Genomic DNA, 19,769 nt, shown 5'->3' on the forward strand with positions numbered 1-19,769 from the left:
TTCCAGTCCTCATGGTGATCACAAAGCAAATGTGGGGCTAAACCTGAAGTTCAATAAGAAAAATGAAGAAGTTCCTGGCTATACTAAGAAAGTTGGAAATGAATGGATGTATTCTTCTGCTGTAGAACAACTACTTGCTGAGTATTTAGAAAGGTAAGTTACTGGATATGAGCTTCATCCAAATTATCCACCTTTGTATCAATCATTGGGATTTGTCCTCTGGCCACAGATCTTCTAAGAACTGATGAGTTTGTGTCTTTTATTCCAGTGTTCTATTCTGGGATAGAGTAATTGTGTTAACAGTTTACCTTCAAAAGATTAACAGCATGATACTAAATTAAGTAAAAAATAACCCATCTGGGTTCCACAAGTTTTGAAGCCCATCAGACTTGATTTTGATGGGGCTTTTTTGTGGTCTATGCCGATGAGAAACTAAAGTTATCTTCCATATATTTGGGGATTTTTAGGGTGCCTGAACTATTTAATTATGTAGCCAAGAACAGCCAGGAAGATATCTGCTATGAAGATGACATTTGGCCTGGAGAGGATGAGAATGGGTAAGCCATGGTCATTATTTCTTTTGTACAATAAGGAGAATAAAAGCTGACAGTTGTGAAATTGGTAGTGATTATGTAGTGGCTGCTGTGTAACTGAAATCTTGCTGTTCCTCAAGCAGCCTGATTGTTCAGTTATGGCTGAAAACATTACTTGAATGCTGTACTTTTCAGTTGTGGAGTCCAAATTTCTGCCAGACTTCAACCTCAAGTCCAGTAAACAAGAAATATAATTTTCCATGGCTACTTCATAATTCTTGCTTTCAAAATAACCTTCAGTAAGCATGGCTATGACTAGTCATAAAGTAATTTTTTTTTAAATAGCCAATAATTGTGGTAATTGTCTAAAATCACTTCAAATTTGAAAAATAAGTCTTAGAGAGTTGAAAGCACTTTGTGCGTTTTTTGTATACATTTATTCAGTTTCATGGGTGACAAATAGCAACTTTGATTCCAGACACATGGAACATGTGTTTCATAGTAACATGAAACAGCTTTAATTATCACAAAGTAAACCAAGTTCATGAGCTTCAGTCAGTAAGTCTGCAGGACTCTTTCCTGGTGATACACCAGTGTGGGACTCTTTCTGTGGAAGAATCTCAGAATTTTGCTTCATTTTACCAGAGAGGCTTGTCCTGTGAAGTTCTTTCTTACTGTGTTGTGAGAAACAGCTGGTTACAGAACCAGGAATCACATCTGGACACACTTTGTTGGTTGAATACAAAATCAATTTGCTGAATACTTTTAATTAATTTAATAGATTTTTTTTTCTGAAACAAAACTTTAGGTTTTGGTTTTGAAACAGTATTGTATAATTCAGACTTTTTAAAAATCATACAGAACTCCCAGATTCCATTACTTTATGAATATATAGAATCATTGTGTCTGTATGTTAATACTTGACTGATTAAATTAGGGAATATGGTGAGATGCCTGGCTTAAGCAGTTAAAAGCTTTCATTCATGTCATTTTTTATTCAGAGCTGAGAAAGTGCAAGAAATTGTTGCCTGGTTAAAGGCACATCCTGTGTCTGCTTTGTCTCGTTCATCTTGTGATTTGCAAATTTTGGATGCAGCCATTGTTGAGAAAATTGAAGAAGAAATAGAGAAATGCAAGGTACGCAGCTAGGTATCGTTGTGAGCAGGGGTGAACCAAAAAGCAGCTGCTCATTATTTTTGAAGTTCTTGAATTTGAATAAGACAATTGAAGATTACTTGCCATTCTAAAGAAAAAGGACACAGAATATAATGTAAAATCTGGATTTGTAATGTGAATTATCCCAGAAATTCAGAAGAGCTCATTATTAATCTTTGTAAGAGATTAACTCTTTTAGGAGTGATTTATCAGCAGTGGGACATACTCTGAGCTGTGCCTTTTGGTGGTTTTGTAAAGGAAAAGGTATCAGTATATATTGAAAAATACTAAAGTGCTCTTTCTGTGTGCAATCCCAGCTGTTCTTCCCTTGCAGTTTCTCTTTGGTCTGCAGAAAATTAGAAAGTTATTTTCTGAAGGCCAGAGATGAAAAAAGTAGCTAAGGAAAATACTGAAGTAAAAGCTAAGAACAAAGCAATATAAAACAATGGGCTGATTTTTTTTTTTTAAAAATAACTTGCAAGGACATGTTAATAAAATCGGTGTGGAATCTGGAACTAGACTACTAATGGTTTGGTATGAAATCCCCCATGTTTTAAAAACTAGATTTACTCTAGAGACTTTATTAAAGCTGTAGACCATTATCTAAAAGAAACGAAAGAATTCTACATGATGTTTTCTGGAGTTTTATTTTACCTATTCCAGTGTTGGTTCCTACACTGGTTTGTAAAGACTTTCTGTTCCTTTCCTTTAGCAGAGGAAGAGCAACAAGAAGGTGCGAGTAACTGTGAAACCCCATTTGCTGTACAGAGTAAGTGATGGGAACAGGGTGGGGGGATGGCTTAAGTTGTCCAGATCATATTTATTTCACCTAAGCTTACCAACTTTAAGAGAATGGAATTTTATGACAGTATTGATGAAAGAGAAGATTTTTATTATGCCTTCTAGAAAATTATTTTGAGAACAGTAGTCTGTCTCTACAAGGAGAGAGAATTTCTTCTAACTATAAACTGCCATGTATGACACTGACTTTCAGTTCTTTTCTACCTTCTGTCCTTTATGCTTACAGTTCTGCAGTTCTTATTGACTCTATAATGAAGGCAAAATAAAATATGCTTTCTGCTCTCTCTTTTTCTGTGTTTCACTTTTTATTTTGTTCTGCTGCTCATCTTACCCATATTACTGATATAGGCAGGTTGCACTTGATGTTTTGGTTCTGTCTGAATTGATCCTCTTAATCTACCAGTGTACAACATTTGTTTTTCAGGCAGAAGCAGTGATTGCGAATTGAAAGGGGGAAAAAAAGAAAGTTTGCTTTGAATCTGGAGAGGGAAGGGTTTTATTTTTTTGGGGTGTTTTGAGGGGGGGATTTTTTAAATGTGTTTTTCTTTTCTCCAGAAAATTTGCTTTATGGTGTGTTTCAGATTTTGTTATAAACACATTTTTGTTTTAATCCTTTTTTTTTTTTGCATACATTAACGCAGTCTTTTGTTTCTTGTCAGCCATTAGAACAGCAGAAGGGGGTTGTTCCAGATCGAGACGCAGAGTACAGGCTGTTTGACCGTGTTGTCAATGTCAGAGAAAACTTCTCTGTTCCAGTTGGTCTACGAGGCACCATTATAGGAATTAAAGGAGGTAATATTTTCTTCATGATTATAATTATATAACAGCTCAGCTAGTGATGTGAAAGCAGGCTTCAAGATAATTTTTTGTGTAATGGTTGTGAATGCACACATTTCTCACTATGAAGCATATGCACCTTGAAGCTCTTAATGACATATTTACTGTTTTGAAATAAACCTACTGGTATTCTATTTTAATTTCATGTGTTATACAGCTGTTCTTTGAATAAGAAATTATTTACCCTGTGTTCCTTCCTAATATGAATTAGAAATTACTCTTTGTTTCTTATCAATATGAAGAAGGCAGATCAGAAAAGGAAAAAAATGAAGTTGTGGGAAAATAGGGGCAAAGTTAAGTGGACATAAAACCTTAATAGCCTTAATACTTAAATTGAACATAAAACTTCATCAAATATGATTTGTCTTAAATTGTTTTATTTTGAATTTTTATTTTTATTCTGTGATATTAAATTTCCATTAATCGGAATGGATTTGTATCTTCTTTGACAAGAAGATTAACTGTAAATCTATTTCAAGTAAATAAAAGGATTTATCAAGCCCTGCGGAGTGTAGCAGTTTGAGATCTAGTATTACAAATGGTTTTCTTATCTGTCATATCAATAGTTGCTTTCTCTATCAGTTTGCATTCTAACAGAATCTTGAATAGACTAGACTTGGTTGCCTTTTTTTCTTTTTAAATATTCTTTTCTCCGTAGTTATTATATACTAATATAATTTTAAAGGTGTATTGGTCAGTCATTACGCGAGAAGTTAATATTAAAGCGGTTAGTTTCTGACTGCCTGAATGTGAAATTGGCTTGTGTCTCTTTTCTGACAGTTGCTGACAACTGTGACATACTGCTATAAACTGCAGTTCTATTAATGCACATTGGTAAGGTGTATGCATGGTAGACCTAGGGTTGAAACTATATCTTAAAGGGCAGACATATATGTGACCTAGAGAAGCATTTCCAAATTCCTGCTAATGAAATTACTCAGAAAGAAGTTGGGCGTTTTTTGTTCATTTTTGGTCTTTTCATTCTTTATTGCATAACTAGTATAGATATTTACATACTTTAAATTGAAGTAACTAATGTGACTTATATAGGATGATGTTTTACTTTGTTTTCTATAGCTACTAGAGAAACAGATGTGCTCTTTGAAGTTCTGTTTGATGAAGAATTCCTTGGAGGCCTCACTATAAGGTTTGTGGAGGGGAGTTTTGAGTTATTTCGTGCTATTGCTACAGACGACGTGAAATTGTTGGCTTTGGTTTGGTTGAGTATTTTTAATGCCTCTTCTTAAAACTTTGTTTCTTGGTAGTGTTAGTTTTTATTTCTTTTCTGTTTCTTTATTGTCTTTGAGTAGTGACAATTTTTATGAAGCATATTATATTGTGGAAATGCTCTTCAGGTTTTTTTTTTTGTTTTATTTTAACTTCTGACTTGTAAAAAGGAAATATGAACCAGTAGAATAAAGCACTAGATCCAAATGTCTTTCTAAACAGATATGTTGAAAATAGATTCTTATCAGTATGTATTCAACATGTAGATTAAAACTAGCCAGTAGCCATCTGTTCCTCTGAAGGAGGGACTCTGACCTATCAGTAATCAATACTTAGGCACTAAATTCCAACCATCATCAAAAACCTGAACTGTTCTTCAGGAGGTTGGAGGTGCTTTTAAGTATGATAACTCTTCTGTATTTAAGGAAACAGCTAAATTTCTAAGTGCTCAAATTAACCGAGCAGGCTTCATTTTACTGTTCTTACCTAAAAGAAGGCTGTAATGATGGAAGTTAGAGGACATTCATACCTGCTACCTGCATTCAGCAATCGTAGCACAAACAGAGCCTTTGCATGTCCTGTAACGCTGATAATTCTCAGTATTCAGAAATGCTGCTTAACTTCAATTTGTAATTCTGCTACTGAAACTGAAACTTCAGTTTTCATTTCTGAAAAATAAAAGAATATTGTTTTCTGATTCTTTTATAAAAATATTTGCTATAGAACTGTGCTATAACAATTCACTCATCTTAAAAATTCTCTAAGCTCAACACAGAAAGGTACAATATAAACTCAGAGCAGTGGTAATTACTGTTTGACAGCCAGAGGGCAAAGGGAAGCCATGGGTTTCAGGTTGTCTGCAATGCTACTAGATTTCAGTATTGGATAGTTTTCAGCCTCTGTTGTTCAAATTTGAGTCATTATCTTTTGGCAACAATTAAACTGCATGAAACAACTATGGAATTCACTTTTCTTAAGGTGCTCACCTGCCAGAGGTTATCGCCTGCCCTCAAGTGCCTTAATTAACCTGTCTCATGGTAGTCGGTCCGAAATGGGAAATCAAAAGCTGATGGCCATAGTCAAACCTCAGCCAGCAGTGAATAACTACAACTCATATGCATCTGATCTGTCATCTGTATGCTCACAAAAAGTGCATCTGGGAGGCCTCAACCATTCTCCTCGCTCCCTTTTTGTTCCTACTCAAGTAAGACTTTTTTGCATTTGTACAAAATGTTTTTCCCTAGAATCTGGATTACTGACAGGGTTATCTTCATTGGTACAAAGAAAATTTAATTTTTATGTCAATATATTAGAAGTAGAATAATTCTTATGTTGGAGAAATTAATTAATCTAATAATGAAAAGGACTAAAATTTCCTTATTGACAGTTGTTTTGCTCTGATTAATTCCAGTTGCTTTTCTGAGAGACAGATATTTAGTTCGGAGTAGTGAAACATTTGGTATCAACAAATAGTGTGTTTGGGCAGAGATGCAATTATTTCCTTAAAGCTTTGATGCAATTAATGCTTCCTGTAGACTGTTTGTCGATGCTTAGGAAGGGAAGACATGATTTCCCTATCAGTTTTGCTTCTTGGTTATGATTTACTTTGAAACTACAATAAAGAAGAAGAATTACAAGTGAATTGAGGTTCTAGGTGGTTTAATGACACTTTATTTTTTTAACAAGAGAATTCTTTAAACAAATTTACCTTAATTAGTAACTTCATTTAGCTATGGGTGTGTTTGAAAGCAGTTGTGTCATGTTTTTCATGTCTATACATGAAAAACTACTTTCCAGAAAAAAATGTAAGACAATGAAACACTTCTGATTTTTTTTTTCTCTCAATGATTTAGCAACTGAATGGAAGACAGCATTACAATCTCAGGGCTGAAAATCAGGGCAACTCTAACTCACCCCAGAAAGGATCATTTCTGAGTGGCAATCAGAAAAATAAAGTAAGTATTTGGATTCTTTTAGTATCGGACCCAAATGTCTCTATTTTGGCCCTCTGTTCAGGGTGGGTGTCGTTTTCTCATGATTAATAAATTGCTTTGTTTTAGTATATCAGATGTTTTAGTTCAAATACAGACTGGAGCAGAACTGTTCTCAGTTCTTGAATTAATATAAAATCCTGTGTTATCCTTGTTTAGGTTCTAGATTTTTAGAAGTGTTTCTTTGCATAGCTGGGCTTCAGTTCTGTGGTAACATACCTGTAATGTAATGAAGTGATTGAGCTTTATTGGTAAGGACTTACAAAAGAAATCAATAATAATAAAATCTAGGAATTCCTCCCAGTATGAAAGTATGCTTTTGAATTGTTATCTGAGTTTCATTATACTTAATCATCTTTCCTATACTCATAACTTCAGTTAATAACAAAACAAAGCCACTTTCAAAACAAACTAAGCTCATTTCAGTTCAGTAGTGATTCTTAGTAAAAACTACCTCAGCTTGTTTCATAATTAATTACCTGCAACTTGTACGAGTGTCACTATGAAAAGTTCTGTCATCTGAGGACTGTTAAACTTGAACCTTACAATTTCTGGAATGTCTAGGTACATATTTAACTTTTCTAAAGTTGAGTTTATAGCTGCTGAGTTTGTTTGGGGTCTTGTTTTTTATTTTGTCAGGCACAGAGTAAGCAAGATGATGAATTCTGCAGCATATGGCAGTCATTGCAGAGTTCTGGGAAGTCTCATCACATTCAACAAAACATGCATGAGAAGGTTAGTGTAGAAACTTTAAACAGATCCCTGCATTCAAAATGTGAAGGTACTTAATTTCATACATCAGTTCATTGTATCAGAAAGCTTTATGTTACAAATAAATCCTCTGGATGAAAGTGGTGTTACCCAGAGTATGTTTAGCTCTGGAAAGGGGTAATCATAGGGCACTACTATGTAAATAATAGCTACACAGTTTTCTGGTTAAGCTTTGATGTTTGAAATCCTAGGGTGCAGTTCTACCTCAGGAAATCAAGCTGGGAGCTGGCCATCAGTTTTATAAGCCAGGCTTCAATGATGGCAGCTTTAAATGTCAGCAAAGAAAACAGGAGCCTTATAAAAAATGTAAGTACTATAATTAGAAACTTTTAGTAGAACTACTTGCTTTATCTGATCTTCATTGAAATGTCTGTTGAGCTTTTTGTAGTTATTGACAGGAAATAATTTATTATAGTTCCATAAACACTGCATTGCACTTGTTACTGTCAAATAATGTCCCTGGTGTGCATATGAGATTGTTCCACACTTAATCATGAACCTTTTAGGCAAGTTGTTCTGTGTTCTGTTGACTTGCCACCCATCTGATTTAAAAACCAAACAAAATACCATGTGTCTGAAAATCTGCTTGTGATCATATTTGTAAAATACAAAATTAGATACATTATTGCATATACTTAATTTTATTTTATCCTAGAAGAAAAGCATACACCAAATGACCTTTGAAGTAAGAAATAAACATTTGATAAAACCATTAAAATTAATGCAACTCTGTGTACTTGTATGGAGTTACTAATTTTATTGAGTCTTCAGTATCACAGTTTTTAAGAGCATTTCAAAAGAATGCATTCTTTTGTAGTTAAAGAAGATTCCAAAGTTACAAGAGGTGAAAGTCAACCACATAATAAAATATCAAACCAACAGGTAATTTTGTCTGTACTGAGTAAATGTATTCTTTTCTTTTCATTTTACTCTGAGGTGATTTATCAGTTTACAGATTTGTCTTTAACTGGTATCTTAGTTGATTCTTTTAGTAGGTAAAGTTTATTTCTGAGATTTTTTCTTTTTCATTAGAGATTTTATAGACAGAATATGAGAGAAACTGCATAAAATGTATGATGATAAAAAACACCTTTCCTATTCCTCTTAGACTGTAAAAGCTATGCTGTAATGAGCAAACACAAGTGCTAGGTGTTCCGTAAGCTGTAATCCTCTAAGAATATTAGCTTGTGAAAGCTATTTGAAGATGCATTTCGAATATGATTGTGTTGTAATGAGTAATAGAGTATTCAATAATAATTGCTGCAATTTATTTCAGAATTTTTCAGGTGTGAATAAGTACAATGTCAAGCTTTTGAAGAGAAATGAAAGTCCCAACATGCCTGTAATTCAGAGGGCTGCAGTTGATGGTCCCTGCACAGGTGGAAAGGTAGCATCTCAAGAGTTGACTTTCTTGTGCTCTTTCAGTAACTTCAATTTCCAGTCCATTTTGTTTTAATTGTTCCTAGCTACGTGTGTGCAAATTCATGTTTAAAAAAGAAGACAAATGTGTGTAACTGATCTTTAAATCAATTCTCGCATGGTCAATACTTGTGCATTTTAATACGCAGAACTTGATGCAGTCTCTGGATATCTGTTCACACTCAGAACAGACATGACTGTGACCTGCCCAAGCTAAGAGAGAAAGAAATCTGTATGAGAATAACATAACCTCAAGTTCATACGCCTTTCCTCTTGCATCTGCTTGTAAATACACTAAGCTGCTGTACCTTTTTTCTTCTTTAAGAAGGACAATGAACTGGAAAGCCTTCTAGCCTCTTTGAAGATTTCCAAAGAAAATGAAGTGCAGACTTATTCCAAGGAAGCAAGAGCTACAAATGAAGAACATCTGTCACCACAGTCATTTGCTATGGTCTGTATACTGCAGGAATCATTACACTGCAGTTTAGCGTCTGCTATCTTAGCATCAATGCTTTTATTTAAAGAAAGTCAATGAAACCTCATACTGCTTTTTTAAACATATTAATGAGTTTTTAAGTAGCTATTCTCAAAGAAAATTAGCAAACACATTTGTTTATGCTAAGACATTATTATCTTTGCTTTGATAAAATGTAACTCACTGGAAAATAAAAATTCAGATTCTGTTATCAATTATGGTAATCAGTGTTAAGAAGGTCATGTTATCTGAATGCCAGCATGCCCTGAGTGGTTTATTTTATTTTTAAAGAAAGGAACACAGATGCTCAAAGAGATTTTGAAGATAGATGGCTCAGATCTGCAAACAAGGAATGAAGTGAAATCACAAGTTAATGATGTTCCTGCTCCCTCTAGCAGACAGGATTGCCATGGAGCTGCTGTGCAATACCGACCAACAAAAAAAATGGGTATGTTTAACCATCAGCTCATAACTCAGAGCTTCACCTTGTAGTGACATTTTAGAACACAGCTTCAGCAGAGTACTGTTTATCAAAATACAGTAATAAATTTTCCATCTTTTTTCAGTTCTACATCTATATTTAAATCTAAAACTCTTTTCAGATATAGTCACCTGCTTTTTGTTCAACAACATGAAAATACCAGGAAAAAATCAACTAAGCTTTTATTTCTTCTTCTTTTTTTTTTTTTTTTTTGGCCAATAACCAAATTGCCATCCTTTTAGTGCAGGAAATACTTGTGATACAGCCTTTTTTTTCCTTTTGTCAGCTGCTTATATGAACAAGCCTCACAGCCCTGGAGGCCCTCAGAACCCACCAGCAATGGAAACTGGAGTTCACCCTTTCGCTTGTCCACAGCCTGCACTGTCTACTGTTTCTGAACTTTGTCGTATTTGTTCTCTTCTTGGAATGTCGCAACCAGATTTCTCTTTCCTAAAAACACCACAGGTAAACAGTTTTTTCTGCAAAAGTACAAGTTATCAACTTTATATCAACTGTCCTATATTAAATATTTGGACTGACCACTGAAATCCATCTGAAAATAAACCTTAGCTCCCTTTGTTATCTTTTTTAAAACAAAGAGACAAATCTTCTGTTTCTGTCTCACAGTTAGTTAGCAATACAAATTCCCTCAAAAATCTTTTCTCTCATTTTCCTAGACCATGACAGTTTGTCACATAAAACTGTCAAATGGTTTGCTGGTTCATGGACCGCAGTGTCATTCCGAAGCGGAAGCGAAGGAGAAAGCTGCGCTTTTTGCTTTACAGCGCTTGGTGAGAATGTAAAAAACCTTTTAATATCTTCGCCTCTGTTGCATTGCATCTGTTGGTAAACCTCTGTATCCTTCTTGATAGAGTTCTATAGGAGTGAACTTCACTTCGCCTCCACCTCCGCCTCCACCAGTGTTTCCGAACTATCAACCACTAGGAGTTCCTGTACCACCTGGATCAATTCCTCCAGTATTTGCACAGCCCCCTGGTAGGTGTTTGACTAGTACACATTTCAGATAATATCATGATGTCCTATAATTGTGTACTTCTTTATATGAAGATGAATGCCTTTCAGGAAGTCTCATTTTTTTCGGTCTTTATGTGTGTACTGGTGTGTCTGAACAGTTTTGAAAACAGTGTATGATCCTTTTCCCATCACTGTGCAGATTAATTTAATATAAAGAATCATCTCTATTAATTATTTTAATTTCTCAAGAATGTATTTGTCCATTCAGTCTTAGGTGCTTTTTCAATTTTTTTTTTTATTTCCTTCAAAACAACAGTAATTATTTCAAAGCAGATAGTTCCAGTGCAGAATGTGTAAGAAATAGCTTTCTTGATTTTTTTTACATGGATTTTCCCCCCACTGCATATAGTTAAATTTTCTCCATGCAGTAGTATTTTTATTTGTGTATAACCAATTTTCACTGAAGCACTGCATCAAAATCCTGTTGTACACTGCCAAACATGAGCATGGTAAGTAATCCCCCCAAAATTGCTAAAAGTCCTGGTGATGTTTCTGGCTCCTGGCTGTTTTGTATTCTACTGAATCTCACATTTACTAGGAATTAATGAGTTAGCACTGTTGTGGCATCCTAGAAACCCATCTTGCAGCTGCTATGTCTCTTTTCTCTGGGGTTTCTCTATTGTTGATGTGTTCCAAACTGATGGCCTAAACTTGCAGCCTTCTGCTAGTACAATTGGCTCAGCTGAGGATGCAGAGATCCTACATTATGTGCACTCTGGAATGCAGATACCATGACTTAAGTGCTCTGACTTGTGTTGTCATCTAGGCATAGTTCTGTTTGTTTGGGGGCTTTTGATAATAAATAAATACTTAGCAATTTTGATGTAAATATGAAGCATATGAGGCTTTACTGGAAAGATAAACAACATGCAGACAAATGTAGTTGGGGTACTCCTGGGCTCTTGGGGAGTTTGTATCATTTTTTTGAGGAAAGTGAGCTAAAACTGTCTTATTTTCATAGCTAATATGATGCCTCCATCATCTCACATGTTTGGTCCAGTGTCCTGGGGAGCTCCAGTGCCTAAGCATTATTATCCTGGCTCCTATCCAGCAAATGCGTCTCTTGCAGGAACTATACCAGTTGGTTCTCACAACCAGTTTATACCTCTGCAGGTAAGAGCAGCAGGTTTGTCTTAATATTGTAAATTTGTAAAAAATGTTTCTACAGGATGAATGCAGCAACATCCCCATTGTGAAGTATTATTTAGTATTGTAAAGTTATTGTTAAAAAAACATATGCATGTTTTCTGAAAGTGGAATATTTGCAGTTTTTCTGAGAATGCATTCTGTTAAATAATATTTATTTAATTTAAAGGTAACTAAAAAAAGGGCTGCTAGCAAGAAAAACTTTGAACTCAAGGAGTTTCAGAGTTCCCCTCAAGCTGCACCACTAAAGAATGAACAGCCAGTGTCTTCTGACCACATTCAACAAGATAGTTCTTCAGCTCCTTTAAAACCTCCTCAAGCTGCTCAATCCACTGTTTCATTTCAAGACAATGTGGCTACTCCAAGTGTTCCTCATAACAAATCAACACCAAACACTTCCAGCAAGCGAAAGCCAAGAAAACTGGCTGTCAATTTTGGCGCACCAAAATCTTCAGAATAAATATGGTAGCTAGGTGTATTTTATCTTTAACTCTTCCCCCACTGTTATGTTCTATCATTTAAAAAAATCAGAAATCTCTATTGAAAAGACCAGCCACTTTAATATAGAAGGAAATACATTTTATTTGCTATGATTTTTAGGTTGTCATTAAAACGATAAAAATTATGTTAAAACTATTTTATTTTCAGTTAAATTAACGAAAGCCAGCAAATACTGAGTTAAGGTTGCCATGCCATTCCTTGTGCCTAGGTTTCTATACAGTGGCTTACAGACTATATCGGGTAAGCAGCAATAACAGTGGCAACCTTAACTCAGGTTTGATGTGCTTTTTGGGAGGGATATGGAGCAGTAATAAGTTGGGCATCTAACAGTGTTTAGCATGACCTTTTGTACTCTAGCTTGTTTTTAAATAGTGTAGCAAGACAGAAAGGAAAAATTATTTAAATGCAGCTTTTATATTGGCTCTCCAGGTCGTTCTGAGTTGAATCAGTGTAACTAAAAGCTAACTACAGAGAAACTGCCGAATCTGCTCTAAGCACAAACTGCTGGGTTTTGTACTAGAGGGCAACAGCTTTACAGCTTTCAGAACATAGGTGGTTTTGTGTGTCTGGTGTTGGAGTGGCAAAAGGTGGTTGCTCTTGCACAGTCTGTTCCAGGAGATTAATTTATAGGATGTCTTGAATAAAATATTTGCAAAGTAGGGACCCCTTTGGTAAAGTACATTTAATTTTTTTTTAATCTACCAATTTAATTGTTTTCTGATGATGAAATAGCAAAGTTATCTACTACAGATGTGCATAGCCTCCCAAATGCTTGTTATACCATGAATTTTTTCGAAACTATAAAAATGGCCAGAGTTTAAGGATGTCCCATTTTGCCAGATGGCTGTCAAAGTTGTGTTTACTTAGAGTCCCTTTCTTCGTCTAATAGTCTGTGCCCTGAAACCTTCTCTATAGTAGTTAATTTTTTGTTACTAGTGACTTTTAATATTTATTTTTTTAGTTTTGTGTGAGAATTTCTGTGTTGCAAAATTGAATTATCAGTAACTGTTGCTATTGGTTCCATAAGAATATTCAGACAAAAAACAGACTTGAATTTTTGGACAGACCTATGTGATTCTTAGTTCATGTAGGAAAAAATAAAAGGCTCAAAGGTCCTTGTACTGCTTTTAAACCACATGTACTATTCTTATGGACACTAATATAAAATCTTCAGTCTAAGAAAAAATTTGAAACCTCTGTTGGTACTGCTTACTGACATTATTAAGTTTCATTTTTCTTCTTTATTCTAACCTGTTCTAGAAAAAAAAGTATTTTTCCTCTAAGGCCCAGGAACCAGAAATAAAGCATACTTGAGTGATTCATTTTGTTGCTTCTGAACAGGTTTCATTCTGCATCTGCAAGTCTGTAGACTTTCTTTCATTTGGTTTTTTGCCTCCATTTCATGGTGTACTATGAAGTTTCACATTATTAATGTGTTACAGTTTTTTTTCATCTTTATTTCTCCAAAACAGTTGTTGGCTCAGCAGTATTTGTAGAATAGCAGCAAACCGTATAAAAAGGATCACAGAGGTAAAAACAAGGTTAAGAAATTTTATTTTATTTTACTTAGTATCACAAAACTTGTGGAATAGTCTACATATGGCCTTAAATGACATTGATTTTGTTGTTCTCTTTATAGTCATCCAGTCTCAAGAGGTTCAAAGCCATATTCTGTGAAGGGGAAGTTGTGTTTTTTGGTGTTCTATTGTCATTAGCAACACGAGACTGACATGATGCTGCCATGCCAATATTTTTGAAGTGGTTATGTGACATTTAGTTAGTGCACCATATCGATCTGAATGATCTGATCATAAATGAAAACACCTATTTGAAAATTGCCGTGACAGAGGAGGCTATGTTAGACTCTTGCATCACAGAATTTTGATGTGTCTGTGTAGCCAATTTATGCAGATTTTTGAGAAATGAAGTTATGGAGGATGCTATACTCATATGTACTAGTGAACACAGCATTTTTTATTAATTATTCTACTTCAGACTAAGATTTCTGCTCCCTCTTCAAGTGGAATTGTTATGTGCAGTATATATAGGTGGTTAAACCCTTTATTCTGTAGCTGCTGCGTATTGTATTAGTCCCTGATTTTTAGTTTATCTATTCTATGATACTGACTGCCTGGTGCCCAGTTAATTACAGTTTTACATGTCCTGGTAGATGTGACATCTGCATTGATCTATGCCATGTCCCCTTGGATTTCATTTTTATATTTTAACAAGGTCATTATGTTTAACTCCTACAAATATAAATTTAAGCATTTCTTTTTCTCATAGATATAAAGTATTTTGTAAGCACTGGAGTTTTTCATTAGATCTTATACAGAGCAGTATTTTACTAAAAATCCAAAAGGGAAGACTTTTATGTGCGCATTTTTGTAGTTTCTGATTTTTTTAAAATAACTTTTCATTGTTTATCTGCCAAGTGAAATGTTTTAAATTTGCATATGAATGGAAACAGAATGTATTTTTTGTGCTGTTTAGTGTTAAGTGTGCATTTGCAGATTTTTAGCATGTAGTTGCACAAAGACTGTGCAAAGATATTTTGGAATATGGATATATGCTACACTGAAGGAAAAACATTCATAAAGCTTAAATGCTATATAGAACTCTAATGCAATAGAGTAATTTTTTAAATTGTGTCTGTGTCTGCTTGTATTAAATATTGAAAAAAGAAACATTACCTATTTTCACTGTTTTATTTCCAAATATTACGTGGGAACTTGTGTATGCTCCAACCCAAAAGTTTAAGATATAAATTAAATCTCATGAACCTCAGTTTCTGTGATTCTCAGAAGCAGCACCTGTCCTCCTGACTGTTTCTTGATGGCTTTCAGCTGTAACTGAGATCCAAGTACAAAGTTTTTTTTCAAAAGGCTATTGGTCACCTTGCAATTAAAACCATTTAACATGATACCGATCTTCCAAAAATTTTTTGGCCTTGTCACCAATTTGATATAAAAACCCCATTATAGAGAAATCAGTAAGGTTATTTTCCAGTAAGCTCAATCCTGATGGTTTTTAACAAGATGCAAAACCAGCTGATGGGTGAGAAGCAGAATGTTAATTTCTTTCTTACACAGTTTAGTGTGAATTAGCTTGTTTAAAGCAATCAGCATAAAGAATGGAGTACACTCTTAGCATGACCTGCTGCTGCAACTTTGTGTAACTGTATGCAAATTGGTGTTTCTGTATAGAGCAGGTCTGGTTGGTATATACACTCAGGTCATGTTGCTCAACTTGAAGATACCAAGATAAAATCTTGCATTTCGTAAACTGTCTTCAAATGATTAGTCAATGAGCTTGTAAGTGCTGTTACCCTGCATGGCAAGTTCTGCCATCTCAATATACAGCACTAAAGAAAATTCAAACCAATTAAATAAAGGGATAACTTGAAAGTGTATCAATTAGTGCAGAACAAATCTTGCATGGATGTTCCCATTCAAAAATTACAAGACTTTTGTTCAATTTATTTCAGTTGATCTGAACTACTATATAGATGAACCCTGAGGGTGAGGAATCTCAAAGAAGAAATTGTTACTTACAATAAGGATGTTTATTTATTCTTTTTATTTGCAATGTGATCTCCTTACGTGTTCCATAACCAGCCTTCCTTACGATTGAGAGACAGTTATGTTCTTCTCTTTCTGTATCTGGAAAGGGGACACAGTGACATCAAGGGCATAAGGGCAGTCTGAATACACACTCTTGGCCAAAAGAATTCAAATTCAGGTGCATGAGGACCAATGAATATTGAGACTGTAACTGATAAATGTTCTGAAGAATCTGATATGAGGTGAGTAGCTGTTCTTTACTAAAAGAATCCATGGTTCCAACAACAGTTTGTTATTGCTGTCAATTTTTGAGGGTGTGTTTAGTCTTGTTTTTCTATAATTTACAAATTTCCTCTTTCATTTCTGCTTTGAAATACAATACAAATCAAAGGAATTGTCACAATACCATCAAGTGCAAATAGTAAACCTGATTCCTAATATTTGAAAGGACAGAAAAAGCATTTTTCCTTAAAACTTTTTTTTTCTGGTAAAAAAATGCAGTAAATATCACTGCATTGTCAGTGCTTTATGAAGGTTGATAATCACACTTGATCCTGTATTTTGTGTAATTGCAATTTTTTTAATGGCTAGGTCTTATTGAAACAATCGTTCTTCAGTGCTTTTTTATCCCTTTAGCCCCTAGTAGATCCATTCTTCTGTTCTAATTAAGTCTCAGTGGTGGCCATTTTTCTGTCTTTTTAAAACTTTTTTCTGTTAATTTCTAGACTTGAAATAAATGTTCTTTTAAAGAGCTGTTCAACCCTGAATTTTCTAGGTACACATGACCATTCATCATATGTATGTACGTACACCCGTATGGACAGGAACTCAATCATTTATTTTCTTAAAATTGTTCTTAGTGATATCATTTTCAGTCCACACAATTATTCCTCAAGAGACATCCAGAGGATGGTGGACATTATCTTGCTAATACACATTGCACTTCTCCAAATGCAGATATTCCCTAGGTGGAGTAAAAACAATGGGCAAAAAATTAAACATTAACAAAGTCCACCAGTTTTCACTTTACTTGCTTTGGCAGATAAATTCTTGGCTTAAAACTTGATTGTCCTTAAGTTCACTTCATTTCCTGTCAAAATTTACTTGCGTTGCAGAGCTGGCAGAAAGGAAGGACCACTTGTGTCTCAAGGCACAGTGCAAAACCTCATGCATGTGGGCACAGATTTGATGTGCAATTCTCTAGTGAAAATCCTGGTTTAACCAGTCTCTTATTACTTACTGCCTCTGGGTCATGCCAAACTGTGTTGCCACATTATGAACCTTATCAAGGAATTAATCTGATTGGCACTCTCTCCTGTGTTATTCTGCAGCCTAATAGTTCATCATGGAGCCCCAAGAACAGCTGGATTGGTACAGTTTCTAGTGTGAGGGAGGGATGATTTAGCAAGAATGGAACTGCTTAGGAAACATCTATGGCTGCCTAAAGCTCAAATTACCCCCAAATCTAACATGATTCATTCATTGATGTCACTTTATGTGGTTCTGTCTGTTGACTTCGAGGAGAGTGGTAAATTCTGGCAAGAGTACAGGAGGAACTGATGAGAAAGGGTCATATGGTAAGTTATTGCAGCAACATTTGCCTTAAGATCATCACTTTCATTTTGGTGCATCTGTTAAGTTTTCAGGCATTTAGTGAATGGTGGATGTGGGCTGCACCAGCCAATGGAGCAAAAGATATTAGTGGGCTCTTGGCTGTGTGCAAACTGACTAAGGGCCCCCGGGCAATGCTTTCAAAAAGTTAAAAGTTGTTAAAAAGGTAGAGCTAAGCGGGTAAAATGCTAACTCACAGTTTGAGGAGGTAGTAGCAGGATACATGCATCTTAACCAAAAAAACAGCTGAGGAAGAGCAGATAAATTAAAACCCCCCATGCATTAGAAGTTTTGGGTCTTGTTCTACAGGACCTCAGTGTCTGGAATCCTGTTAGCAGTGCCAGTGGCAAGTTTGATTCATACTGGAAGTCCTGGGTGAAGTACACTGAAGGTGCTCCAGTGTATCAGTCACACAACAAAAATGCACCTGAGAATACTTTTATTTTTAAAAAAATGTTAACTATTCAAAATACAGTTAATTTGGAAATTTTATTTAATGATCTGGTCTTAGAAAATGTTGAGACAGTGTCAAGATCATGTTTTCTTTCTGGGAATTACGTCTGCTGGGTCTGTAGCAGTTCCATCTCTCAAAGTCCCTTACCCCCTCTTGTTTGGCATCATCCTCTAAAGTGTATTTCTTGCTGACTGAAACATGCTGAGTGTGATGATATTGCTTAGAAATATTCAATATGAATTATTGAATTCAGGTAGGGGGTTTGCTGTCCCTGCCAGCAATGTAGGATCTTCTTGACCCTGGTGTTCTGCTTTTTGATTGGTTTGACTTAATAACTCTTTCCTTTATACAGCATTGGACAGGTCCCTGGAGTGCCTCCACTCTTTCATTTGGTTTGATAGTCAAGTAAAAAATAAGACCAGCCACACTTTCCAGAGAGCAGAGAAACGGAGGATTTCAGCAGAGAAGATGCAGGAGTATGGGACACGGCTGCTGAGGTACTTGGTATGTGAGGCCAGGTGTGCCAGCTCCCTGCTCTGAGCAGTGACAGGGCACCCACATGCTCTCGCTGCAACACGGACACTCAGGCTGGTGGTGGAGGTTATGCAGGCTTGTATGTGCAAAGTGCCCATGCATTTTCACTTCAGATTTAATGTTTTTTGCCTGTGCCAAGATGGGCTTGGGGCTTTTATGCATATTGGCAATACGATTTTTCTCTGAGGGTGACAAAGGTTTTGGATAGACAAAGAGTACCTATGTGAGAATGATATTATTTATGACAAAAAAATATAAAGTAATGCCAGATAAGGCATGTATGGACATGCTGTGCACATCTCAAAGCCCATTGCCTCCTGTATTGCATTATGACATTAAAAAAAGAACAATAATCTAAAATTTGTATTTCATAAGCCTCTTATAAATGAAGCAATTTTAATACATGCTGTCTATAACTAAGATTACATATGCACTGAAACTTTGCAAGTTGATTCAGGTTATCTTTTTCCACACCGCTAAGTTCTTTGTTAACATAGTAAACAGAATTTAAGGTCTAGAAGAAATGGACTTTACATGGTCACTTCCATGCAATCAGAAGGGTATGGATTTGTTACATTAAGAGCTTCTAAAAGAAAAAAGTAACCTGCATACATTTCCTTTTTGAAGTTTTGCTTCATCTTGCAGTGAGACAGGCCCCACTTGTATTGATACTGTAAAAACACAAAGGGTATCCAGATGCATTTTTCTTAAGGCTTCTTAATTTTTTAATGTTTGGAGTGGTTTTAGCCTTTTATACGAGTTACACATGCTGAATCTTATTGAGGGAGCTTTCATCAGAAGTTTTAAATTATTATTATTATTGTGCTGGTAGTTTCGATAAACTAAATTAGTTTGAAGGAAAGTCTCTTAATCAGATACTGAAGTATTTGGTACCTTTCTTGGACATCCATCTATTAGCTAAATGTCAAGAGATTATAACTTGTCGAGTCGTAGCCAAAGAGAATGTCAAAGAGGTTGTGACTTTTTAATGTGTTGTTCCTTAGGGAGGAGAGGTAAGGCAGTCGTTTCTTGGCATTCTCTTTCATGTGCCTTCACTTCCCCGTGATCCAAACCTTTGTCCCAGTGACCTCTGCGAATGCCCACGTGAGGTGAGAAGCCTCTTCTTAATGTGCCTTTCACTGGGACATTTCACTGTCGTTAGCATTCCTGGTTTAAAGATCCAGTGATGTCAGACTTACCTCACATAATACTGTTTTGTTGTTCGTAGTGCAGTT

The 19,769-nt window shown here is 35.4% G+C and overlaps 1 protein-coding gene across 8 annotated transcripts in view; it reads left to right on the forward strand.

Moving 5' to 3' along the window:
- Positions 1 to 19,635, forward strand: part of XRN1 (5'-3' exoribonuclease 1) — a 38,792-nt gene extending 19,157 nt beyond the window's left edge. Inside the window, exons 25-45 of one of the 8 annotated variants that reach the window (XR_014854054.1) lie at positions 7 to 153; positions 468 to 557; positions 1,535 to 1,670; positions 2,401 to 2,457; positions 3,149 to 3,281; positions 4,404 to 4,473; positions 5,532 to 5,757; positions 6,407 to 6,508; positions 7,184 to 7,279; positions 7,507 to 7,621; positions 8,133 to 8,197; positions 8,592 to 8,702; positions 9,060 to 9,185; positions 9,501 to 9,657; positions 9,977 to 10,155; positions 10,368 to 10,481; positions 10,563 to 10,686; positions 11,687 to 11,838; positions 16,013 to 16,177; positions 17,267 to 18,497; positions 19,539 to 19,635. Coding sequence is in view for 4 of the 8 variants with exons in the window: in XM_085069526.1 (XP_084925652.1) it covers positions 7 to 153; positions 468 to 557; positions 1,535 to 1,670; positions 2,401 to 2,457; positions 3,149 to 3,281; positions 4,404 to 4,473; positions 5,532 to 5,757; positions 6,407 to 6,508; positions 7,184 to 7,279; positions 7,507 to 7,621; positions 8,133 to 8,197; positions 8,592 to 8,702; positions 9,060 to 9,185; positions 9,501 to 9,657; positions 9,977 to 10,155; positions 10,368 to 10,481; positions 10,563 to 10,686; positions 11,687 to 11,838; positions 12,041 to 12,331 (2,491 nt within the window). In the remaining 4 variants the exon portion in view is untranslated. Of the gene's footprint in view, positions 1 to 6; positions 154 to 467; positions 558 to 1,534; positions 1,671 to 2,400; positions 2,458 to 3,148; positions 3,282 to 4,403; positions 4,474 to 5,531; positions 5,758 to 6,406; positions 6,509 to 7,183; positions 7,280 to 7,506; positions 7,622 to 8,132; positions 8,198 to 8,591; positions 8,703 to 9,059; positions 9,186 to 9,500; positions 9,658 to 9,976; positions 10,156 to 10,367; positions 10,482 to 10,562; positions 10,687 to 11,686; positions 11,839 to 12,040; positions 15,060 to 16,012; positions 18,498 to 19,538 lie in introns of those variants that run through there. The other 7 variants (XR_014854055.1, XR_014854053.1, XR_014854056.1 and 4 more) reach the window with 7 other exon arrangements.
- Positions 19,636 to 19,769: the final 134 nt, after the last annotated feature.

Source organism: Lichenostomus cassidix, chromosome 9 (genome assembly GCF_008360975.1).
Source record: "Lichenostomus cassidix isolate B80296 chromosome 9, HeHo_3.0, whole genome shotgun sequence".
Classification (NCBI taxonomy): Eukaryota; Metazoa; Chordata; class Aves; order Passeriformes; family Meliphagidae; genus Lichenostomus; species Lichenostomus cassidix.